Raw genomic sequence first — 11,250 nt, forward strand, 5'->3', positions numbered from 1 at the left:
TAACTAATTATGATTAGTTAAATTATTGCTACTCATTTTCTAGCTTCTGTTATTTAAATTTATTATTATATTTTAAATAAATCTATTCAATATTTATAATATTATTGAAAGTGTAAATAATAAATTATTAATAGTTCTTCTATATAAATCTTTTGTTGTAATATATACCTGAATAATAATGATAATTAAATTTCAAATAAATGTAAACTGATTTAAAATGAAGTTTATTGAATAATTTAAATAATAAAATTGTGATGATTATTATTTTTAAATAGGAGGATAGAAGGAATGCTAATCTAATCTGGGTTGCCAATAAATTCCTTGGGCCATAAAAAGCCCTATTCATCTTCACCAGATTGTAGCAACCGGAATCCTTGCTCATCTGTCTTCTCCCTCTCGCTTCCTTAGTCCTCATTCGCTCTGAAGCTGTTGATCTGTGTAGCCATGGCAACGGCCATAGCAGCGGCACCTACATGGATTCTGTCCCAGAAGGAGTTGGATATACAGATCATGTTGCTGCTGAAGTTCACCTTGGCACTAAGAACTGTAACTTCCAGACGGAATGTTACGTTTTCAAGCGCCTCAATGATGTTATATACTCTCATCTCCTTCATATGTATTTGGCTTGATATACGTCTATTAAATGTGAAATGTAAAGGAATTATATGGTTTGATCGTCTTAGATTGGTAGTTTTATCCATTAGAGTGAAAGGGAGTTGTAGTTTCAAATTGGTGTTCTCATGGACTTGCAAATAATTTTGAGTAGTGACTATAAAGTTAAATTTATATCTTTGGAAATATTGCTTTTATTTACAATACATGGGTCCCGTTTGGCATTGAGTTTGAGAAAAAAAACCACCTCCTGAAAAAAGGAAAAAAAAAAGTCATTTTAGATGTTATTACAAAAAGCCATTTGGAAAAATCTACTTTATTATTTTAGTGTTTGTCTCACTAAAATATAATTTTAAAATCAATTTTAATATTTTTTACTAATATATTTGAGATTTTTTGTTCTTTCAATAAGAGTTTTACTAACAATCATAAACAGACTTTTAATATGCACTTATTTATATTTAACACCCATATATAAGCTGTTTTTGGTCATTTCGGCAATTCTTGTAAATGATCTGGGTATGTTCATTAACACGGCATGCCAAAGCTCTAAATCCCAGTCTTGCTTGCAATTGATTGGCCTCCTTTACGAGTCCAGTTGTTTAAAAATATGTTATTGATGTGGTATGAATTACTTGGTCTTTATTCCACAGGAATTTATATCATCAACCTTGGAAAGACATTGGAAAAACTTCAACTGGGTGGCCATTGAGAACCCACAGGGCATGGCCTTATGGTCAAAGAATTGTCCTCAAGTTTGCCCAATACACTCCAATGCTATAGTTGGAAGGCACACTTCTGTACTAATCACTAACCAGGTCCAAACGTCTTTCAGTGAGCCACGTCTCTTGATCCTTACTGATCCAAGGACTGATCACCAGGCGAATCTCCTATAATATCAGGACTCTTTGCCCTTATTTTACAAATCCATTGCATGAATGCTCTTTGTCCGACTCGTGTAGTTTGTTTGCCAGTAGTAGAAGCAGGCATTCCATAAATGTATGTATATGAAGAAATTTAACAATATCCCTTCTATCATTCAATTTTATACTCTGTATTTTACAGTTTGTGTTGAAGGGTTTGCATATGTTGGCATAAATTGTTTTTGTATTTTGGTTTATCACCTTCCTGTTTATTTCCACGTGGAGGTGGACTTATTCTTCAACAGGGAACCTGAGGAAACCGAGGAACAGGAAGAGGAGGAGGCAGCACCTGTTGCTGATTATGCACTCCCTTCTTCTGATTATGGGGCGCCCAAATTATGGATGGTAGTGGACTGCTGAAACTGCTCCACCACATATTTTTATATAAAAAGAGCATCCTGATAGCTTTTGTTTATTAATCCTTACGTTTGTTCTACTGATCCACTTCTTTTTGGGTTCAATATTAGTTGGATCCTCTGCAAAGTGGGATGCTGCAGCTCCACAACCTCAATTTTGCAGGTGCATCAACCAGTTGACCTCTCATACACCTGCTCCTACTGGCTGGGATGAGTGAAGCAAGAGAAATTTTTTCTTACCATTTGCAAAATTATTAGTGTTAGCGAAAGCTTTGAAATTTACCTTGATGCAGTAATGCTACTCTTATTGGCAATAATTTTGAGTTTTTTTGGCCCTTTGTTGAAATTTGAAAAAAGCAGTGAAAAGAAGAATGGAATTAATGAATTTACTGATCACACAAACAAAAGGGTGCATGAGAGGTCAACTGGTTCTCGAAACTGTAAAATTAGCTGTATGTGCTGAGTGCGCATGGTGGTCATATATTTGAAGAGATTCTTTTAATGTTCGTATCCCACAATTATTTATGGAGTCTCTGATCTCGACTTTGAGAAGCTGTTAATTATTGGCCCATTCATAAATGTGAGAGTTCTATAACGCATTTACAAAGGTTAATCCAGTGCTTAGATCCTACAGGGATTGGAGGACATAAGAGCTCCAAATGAATTAGCTATGTTCTTGTGCTTCCTCAACCATATTCTGCCGAACTCAGGTGGTAAGACAGTTGAGCAAATGCCGCAAATTCTTCTCAAGAAATTCTCCGCCTGTGTTAATCTTTGAGCATGTTCTCTTGCTGTGTATTCTCTGTTTTGTAATCCGCATCCTTCGGATGGGATCAAAGAAAGTGTGACTTGAATAATTACACTATCATTGCGAGCCCAAGGCTAACTTATCATACAAAAAGCGTCTCTCCATGCGTTACCCAGTGCTGAAAGCGCTCTGAAAATCCACCCATGAGCTCTTCGGAAGAGAGTTCGTTTGCAGTTTGATTTCTTCCCTGGAGGTAAAGAACATGCTAAAATTAATATTTGAAACTAAAAATTCAAGAAACTAACCTACAAGCTGTAGGCTAAGTGCAAAACTAGCGAACTGGGGTTAAATTATGGGGTTTTTATGAAAAAAGAGGGAAAAAAAATATTTGTGGGAAAGGGGTTAGAGAAAAAGTATTTATAGAATAGGGGTGACTATGAAGAGAGAAAGTGACCTGCCGCGCTTTAAAGGTGCAGCAGATTTTTTTTTTTTTTTAAATTACCTCTCTGCCAGACATGAGGCGCCTGTCAGAGAGGATCAATGAAGCAAAACGCATGAACCTCCATGGCAGAAGTAACCAAGATATTAATACTGACCTTCACGCTAGATCCAGATTCGCTGACAGATGTTTCGCTTTTCAGTTCATTCATAAGATATTCAGATGACAGGCCAGCAGTTGACCTGCAACCATTAGACCATCAGTGGATGATGCACTGATTACTATTTGTAAGCAACTGTATTGAAAAACATAATAGAACCATAAAGGAGCACCTATCAAAAAGATCTTCTTCACATGAATTCCCTGACGATGAAAGCCAGTCCAAATCAAGAAAATTCGAGCAGCTACATGCATCCCCGTGTTCCTCATAGCAAATGTGATCACTTTCCATGTATTCATCTTCTCCAACATCTTTAAAAAGCTGCCCAGGAGGCAGTGAGGGAATATATCTAAAATCACAGCAACAACAATTAAATCAACACTAATGCAGTTTGGATACCCTCTAAGAGTTCATCTACATCAAATACCATGTATGAACACTGTATTTGAAAAGCTGTTGATCAGAGTTCATACCATGCTTCATGGTAATAGCCTATATAAATGCTTATTTTACCATGTGTTGTACTATTTCATGATGATGTAAAATGAAGTCGTAATATCAACAGACCTAGAGTATGATATGTCACTGTCACAGGTGGAGATCTCTGGGGTTGAATCTGAGAGACCCTTGTTAACTCCTTGCTCCTTGGAAAAAGGCTTATTATGTCCCACCTTGCTAACTGCTACAAGCGAGTCACTTTCACAAAGAAGATTGCCGTCTGATAGTGATCTTTTGATGAATGACCTGACGAGAAAAGAAATTAATATTGAGATATTACACAAAAGGAACTGTAGGTTTGGAAATTGGTGGGTAATCGCCAATTCATCTCAAGGTTAGAATAACAACCAATTTATGTATCCTTGAACAAAAGCACAGAAAATATACTGAATGATTTCAAAAGATGAAAAGAACAACGAAGAAATTGAACAATTTGAAAAAAGAAAGACCTGAAAGAGACTGCTTCTACAGAAAACAATTAGCTTTTAAGCAGACAAGTTTCAAAGAAATTGTTTACCATTGAACACAAAATTTCTCCAAAGAAAAGAGAATATTTGCAATCATGAAGAAATATAGTACCTAGCATCCTCATCAACTAAATCAGGACCACGCCCTCCAACCTTGTGATGTTGATCTGAATCCAACTCCCATAATGCTGGCTTTCCCTCTTGTGGCTGGAAATGGCCTAAGAATCTGCTTAAAAATAAAGATATGCTAAACGAGTCACCTTTCCCATGCCAATGCACCACATAAAAATTGCAAGTTGAAAAAACCTCGAAACTTTTATTCCAGAAACAAACACTGATGCTTTTGAAAAATAGGGCCTATTTAACTTACACGTTGATGGCATCTTGTTTCTCAGCATCCATGTATGCATTGCTGTAATAACGCTGTAGAGTTCTAAAGAATTCTTGGGACTGAGTTGCCGCTTTCCACTGGCCTCTCCTTTCAGAAAATATCTGTTTAACATCATTTTAAAACACTGATAAATGAGGATTCTTCAACAAGGAAAAAAAAAACAAATGAGGACCCACAAATTCTGGTCTAGATAGATGAAAGCATCCAAGCAAGAAAAGATCAAATGAGGGTCATCCATCCAAAGAATATCAACCGGTCTAAAATATAGAGCCTACATGAAGGGGTTCAAATGTTAACGTATAGATTTTCAACTCCATAACTGTTACAAGAAGTGTACAAATCAAATATTTCAAGAGGAAAATTGGAGACATTATGATGCCGTAAGTTGCACTTCTTGTATATTCCTTTGAATGTTTTACACAGCATGCAGGTGATGAATGCTTGAATTGCGCCATGATATAAGCTAGTTGATATATATTGTTTAGACTAAATTGAGCTTTTGAATCACTTTAAAACATACTTATTGAAAACTACAGGACACCATACCCGGCTGTTTCTAAAATTCTAAGCTTCTTTATTATTCACTAAAGAGTAACAGCTCACCAATGATAATCTAGGAGAAAATAAATTATTTAAATTTCGTCAAACAAAAGTTCAATGGCAATAGGCATTCCTACTGGCACAAAGCCAAGATCTTTTTTTCCAAGTTGCTTTTTGTCATATCTACAAATTGTAAATTCAACCTTGTTCAGAAAGGATTACCTTATTGTGTGCAGCAGAGCCACCATATTGCTGTGCCAGTGTGTCACCCATTGTCTCATAAATTCCCATTAAATCCTCAGCCAATGGATTATCTAAATCAATAATTGGTGACTCTATAAATCCAAGGGCATGCAGTTGACGACCAAGAGCCACCAAACCGTAGGCATATTGGGCAACATTTGTGCGATCTAAACAGTCTATGCAATTAGTCCTTAGAACCCCATTCTGAAACATAGGGGCCTTGATACTCTGGTTTTCATTTGCTTGACAATCCACGTTGCCAATTCCTAGGTCCAAATCCCTTCCCAATTCATTTTCATTGGAAGTATTTTTGAGAGGGCATTCATCATCATTTTTCCTGGAATATATTAAGCATAAGTAGCTAGCGAGAATTAAACACAAATGACAGTGAGATCATAGCAATTAGGCTAAAACGAGAAGTTGCTAACAGTGTACAATTTTCGATATATGCTCTCAATAGAATTATAGACTCCTAGTTTCCTTTTCTTAGTTTCTTTTCCCTCTCTTCTAAAGAGAACTATCTAAGAGCATTCCATAAGCTGCAGAAAACCAAATTTGAATAATAAATCAACTGTTGAGGAAGAATCCTGACCATTAGAATTCAACAAAGCTTTAAATAGACACCTCAAACTACATGTAGAAATCATGAGTGGGCTCAAAAGCAATGCCAAAAGATAGTTCAGAAGTCCAATGTATTCTCAGAAAAATGCATGTCATGGGAGGAAATTTAAAAAAATGCAGTAGAACAGTCAGAAGCCAAAGTGTTAACTTACTGCGAGTAGGATGAATATAACCCCATTGGGCTTAAATTTGGAGTAACTTGACAATAAAAGATGCCAGTCAAGTTCAATGCATAAGCTGCCACTTTCCCAAGAAGTGACAACACATTGGTAGCTCTGTTAAAAAAAAAAAAAAACAAATTACAATTATATTAATAACACTAAAAATAACTGCAGAAGAGAGGGAGCATAAAAAAAAGAAGAGCCAATGCAAGCTTAGTACTTTCTAAAATTTCTATGCAAATCCCAGTGGAGGAACTTTAGGCGTTTATCCTCAGGCAGGCCTTTATTTAAATATCTGATTGCATTAGCAAACTCTGAACGGAGTATACTTTCTCGAGGCTTCCTTTCATGTGTCTGCCAATCATCAAAATAGTTGCCAAAAGATTATGAGACGACAAAGACACAATAATTACACTTTCATGCCAAGGAAATTAAAGAAATATGGACATGTAAACATGCATGCATGCATGCATGTATGTATACACAAACACATGCACAATATGTAATGTACATGCATACAAGTTTTATAAACAAAGATTCCTGTAATAGTTGCAGGAGCCCACCTTTATTAAATTCAATATAATTATCGGGTTTCCATATCTCTTTACAAGATTTTCAAAATGAAGCCTTGTAGCTTCATAATTTTGGTCCTTCTTCAATACTGTAAACAGAATAAGAAATCAGCATACTTATGGAAAACCACTGAGAAAATTACAATTTAGTGTGCCAAAATCATACATCTAATGTCAGGTTTAATATTCAATCGTGAAGTTTCTTGTGACCAGAAAAGTGGGATTGAACCCCGATGCTGCACAACAGAACTTATTTGCACTGGATATCCCTCAGGAACATCTTCAAACACAATTTGTTCTGTCTCAACATCATTAGCCACTCTACCCTTCTCATTCACTCCACGTTTTAAATATCTATACAAGAAAGATAAGAAGAGAGAATGAATTTCATCATAAGAGCAGCAAGAATGCTTGGGGAAAAAAGAAAATAGATTACAGATTCAATTCATCCAAATCTTGAAAGTGATGTTGAGGAGCAGAATAAATCTGAGGTAGCAAAAAAAATCACCAATTCAAATAATCCAGTAGGCAAGTTGTTCAGAAGTTAAAAAGACTATTCATACCTTGTGCCAGCATAATGCCGTGAACGTCTAGCAATTAGAGTCAACTTAAAGTCCCTACCAGAAGCCGAAAGTTTCACCTGGACACCAAATCAGAAAATCACAGAAAACAGATAAAAAACTTGCAAAAGTTTTACTTTATAATTGCTTAGAATTTACCAAAAAATAAGCAACAAGCATGAGACTCCGTAAATTATTGTCAAGTTGAGGTGGGTATGCTGGCTCAGCTTACAAGAGGACCATGTACTTAATTTGGTTATTTTTACTAAAGTAACTCCACTGGGTCCCAACTCAAAATGGGATGTAACATACAACGTTGATAGTTTCAAAGACAGGCTATATAATGACTAGAAAGTGAAGAAATGAAACACAGAAGATGCACATTGAAAAAAAAATCATATTGCTGCAATACGTAACAGATTTTGAAGACAAGTACCCTTTGCAATTTCCCACTCAAGAAAAGTACAGAGGCACTAATCTTTTCAAGCATATATTATTTATAAGCATTCTTTGGGATTTCCAACTTAAAGTACAGAGGCACTGCTCTTTTATGCATATACTATTTATAAGCATTTAGACACTTGGAGCGCGTTGAAATAAAATGCACCTGTTTAAAGAAGCCATATACTAATGCCACTGTCCATAGAGTATTCTTGAGGTTATTCCGGATTCCTTGAGTTAAGAAATCATTCCAAACAAACATTGTTTCATAGTGAGCTTTCCCTATCTCATTATATAAATTCTTTTGAAGACAATGCATGACATTATATGAGTAGCTGAAAAAGAAGTCCCTTGTAAGGTCCACCGTGCATAAGAGCTTCTTGTATCTACATCATCATTACAAATGAAAAAAGGCAAGAAAAGTTAATGCATGTAATGACATTTCAATGGAGAACGAATATCAAAGTGCTGGCAAATTCAAAAATTTAACCAAGAAGCTAAAAAAGAAAAGGAAAGAATGGATGAGAAAAAAAAAGGAAAAAGAAAAGGAAAGAAAGTAAGAAAGTGAATTCTTCCTGTGAAACCCTGGTGATACCTTCTCTCATTCAACTTCAACAAGTTATATTAACATCATCACAACAGCAATGAAGACTGCCCCTGTACATATGCAATAAATGAACTGGCAATAGCCACTACACAGAATTATCAACTAAGGAGGACGCAACAGTAATATTTAAAATTGCATATTGAAAATATATCCTCAACTAGTTCCATCTAGAAAAGGGATAAAAGAAAAAGAATAAAACTATATCACCAGAAGAACTCAAATGAGTTTGAATTAGAGAAGCCCACATCATTAATTAACACTGAAGGGTCTGTTGACAAAAAAGTACAAAGATTACCTCCACAGTGTTGTACATGTCTACTTCTAATAGATGATGCCAACTCAGACTATTTGTCCAAGTAATTAATGAGGAACAAAACAACTACCATGAAAAAAATCTTCATCTAAGTACAACTCAAAGATTGCACAATTTAGATAACTAATCTCATAGGTCTCTTTTAAAAGTATTGGTACATGTTACATTTACATGCAGAATGGACAAAAGACCTGTTCTCGTTCTTAGAATTAGTCATACTGGACAGCACAGAAGAATTTGGAATAGGAATCATCTCGCTCTTGGTGATGGCATATACTGCATGGCTGCAAATTGAGCCAATTTTCCTTCTTTTTGTAATCAGCAACATGTAATAAGGTCCCAAAAATTTAATGAAACCTAGTTTCACAAAGTAATAAGAAAAGAGTGAGCCCTATATGAAATGGAAGAAAGAGCTTAGACAGAACAATATAAAAGACATACCAACTATTCCATAGCAAGTAGTAACAAATCTAAGTCCACCGCTTGATTTATTCCCTTCATGTATTCGCCTTAGCAGGTCACAGCATTCACTTTCTGAGTATATTGTAGAATCTTCGAGAATGTACAGCTCAGATGGTTCTAAGCGGTCAATCTTCAAGACCCTCCAAAAGGTTCTGTTCTTGTCTCTTCCTATCATATAAAAATTCTGTTGCACAGGAAATGAAATGAATGTCGGATCAACATTGGATCAGAATATATGACTCTGTAATCCCAGGCATTTTGCACAAATAAAAACGAAAAATATAATGTATTTAGTGAATCAAATGTGAAAGAAGAGGCACCATAATTTCTTGCTTTTTACACCTCAATATTTGAGTGTAGCAAAGGTAAATAAACAGTAAAACCATGGAAGGTGTCATACAGAAAAATAGCAGTACTTGAGAAGAAATCACAATAGATATCAAGATATCACTTTCAGACTGATGCAGGGGAAAGAGTAACTAAAATAAAAATGAATATCATAACAATAAAGGCAAACAATGTAGGTCAATTTCTCAAACATTTTCCAACTAAAATCTAATTAGATGACAATTACGTAAAGAACTGTTTTTTGTGAAAGTTATGGAAAAAGAAGAATATTGTCAAAGAGATAAGTCATCTACAAATCACTGAGATAACCCACAAGGGAATCAACAGTTGCAGTAGAGGAAGAATCCTTCCCTTTCTCATACTTTACAAAGAAAGGAAAAGAAATACAAGATCAAAGAAAAGGAAAAACAATAGCGAAAGTCCAGAAACATAAGCTCAAAAATTTCACTTCATAACATAAATTCTACGGTATATATTTGAATAGATGAATTAATAAAGCAAAAGAATAAATAATTCCTCAAATCTAATCAGCCCAGTACACTATTTATCAATTACACACACAAAAACAGCAACTACATCAATTAGAATATTCCTTCCTCTGATCAGTGATCTGCCTATCAATGCTGAAGCTACGAGTTCGTTATCTTATGCAAGAAAACACGTAATAATTCAAAAGAAAATTTATACAACGTTCCAAAACTCAGCAATCAAAACTAACAAATCCGAAACCAAAAACAGTAACACAGCGAGAATATAAGATTATACCGAACGAGTTTCGTATAGTCGGAATTTCTGCAAGTAGCTAGAATTCGGGTCGGGTTTGCCAACGGAACAATAAGTTTCCATGTTCATACGGATCTAACCTTCCTCCCCGAGCACTCGTCGAGCCCGGGTCAACTCTCCACAGAAACCAAAACCTCTACTTCTCAAATCTATACACACATATCCCTATACATATCTCTAGTTCTGTTCAATCATGTTCAAGTACAAAAAACAAAAAAACAAACAAAAAAATGGCAGTTTACACAGAAAGGCTGAGAAAGGAAAACGAAATATAAAAACTGAGAGCTGTGATCTTGGAGAAGGAAGAGGTTAGTGGAGAGCGAAGCAAATCAGAGAATGAGCACAAACGAAGAGTTTTAGAAGGAAGAGAGCAGATCGATGACGATGAGATACGCAGAGGCCACAACGAGGCTGCAGATACCACAAGCAGAAAAAAATAAAAATAAAAAGAGAAATTAGGTATAATTTACATATATGTATATATAATTGAATAGAATTCCTTTTTTAGTAGAATTCTAATTCCAATAAATTAATGTATATTAATATAATATTTGATTTAATCTCGCAGGGGAACTTTAATTTCTGTTTTTATTAGCCGTAATTCTTATCCCGTTTTTATCTCTTTCATATTATTTAACGTTGCTTTGCATTGCAGCTGTACTAACGACTTTAGTTCGTTAGTTCTCACTTAGCAGTTAGCATGTTCTTTTTCTTTTCTTTTCTTTTCTTTTTTTTTAACTTTTTTATTTATATTTTTTCAAAAAATATGAAAATTGTAATTATTTTATGCCTCATTCATTAATCAATAAAATAATAATAATCTAAACATGTTGTGATTTTATTTTATTTTATTTTTTTAATAATATCCATCTTTCATATAAATGACATGTAACTCATTAATTAATTTAGTATTATGTATACACAAATTGATTTTTAACATAATTATAAAGATTCGACTGCTATAATTTGTGGAAATAGAAATGAGTTAAATATTTTTTAAATCAC

The 11,250-nt window shown here is 34.7% G+C and overlaps 1 protein-coding gene across 2 annotated transcripts; it reads right to left on the bottom strand.

Annotated features, from left to right (window-relative positions):
* Nucleotides 1–2,430: 2,430 nt before the first annotated feature.
* Nucleotides 2,431–10,697, bottom strand: LOC110613527 (phosphoinositide phosphatase SAC2). Of its 2 annotated transcripts, none has more exons than XM_021754702.2 (16): nucleotides 10,228–10,697; nucleotides 9,094–9,298; nucleotides 8,844–9,009; nucleotides 7,899–8,118; nucleotides 7,295–7,371; nucleotides 6,898–7,085; nucleotides 6,723–6,820; nucleotides 6,380–6,513; nucleotides 6,151–6,273; nucleotides 5,357–5,714; nucleotides 4,574–4,695; nucleotides 4,316–4,429; nucleotides 3,806–3,982; nucleotides 3,411–3,587; nucleotides 3,236–3,320; nucleotides 2,431–2,886 (listed from the first exon to the last, which is right to left on the bottom strand). In XM_021754702.2, the coding sequence occupies exons 1-16, from the start codon at nucleotides 10,312–10,314 to the stop codon at nucleotides 2,782–2,784; spliced, it is 2,436 nt and encodes an 811-aa protein (XP_021610394.1). In that variant the 5' UTR covers nucleotides 10,315–10,697; the 3' UTR covers nucleotides 2,431–2,781. The 2 variants fall into 2 exon arrangements, with proteins under 2 accessions (XP_021610394.1, XP_043811914.1); XM_043955979.1 differs by having other exon boundaries at nucleotides 8,328–9,009.
* Nucleotides 10,698–11,250: the final 553 nt, after the last annotated feature.

This window comes from Manihot esculenta, chromosome 4, assembly GCF_001659605.2.
Source record: "Manihot esculenta cultivar AM560-2 chromosome 4, M.esculenta_v8, whole genome shotgun sequence".
Lineage (NCBI taxonomy): Eukaryota > Viridiplantae > Streptophyta > Magnoliopsida > Malpighiales > Euphorbiaceae > Manihot > Manihot esculenta.

Coding starts and splice junctions, on each gene's coding strand:
- LOC110613527 (XM_021754702.2), bottom strand. CDS start 10,314: ATGAACATGGAAACTTATTGTTCCGTTGGCAAACCCGACCCGAATTCT. Junction 6,514..6,722: donor TTATATTGAATTTAATAAAG/GTGGGCTCCTGC, acceptor GATGATTGGCAG/ACACATGAAAGGAAGCCTCG. Junction 4,696..5,356: donor GCTCTGCTGCACACAATAAG/GTAATCCTTTCT, acceptor GATGTTAAACAG/ATATTTTCTGAAAGGAGAGG.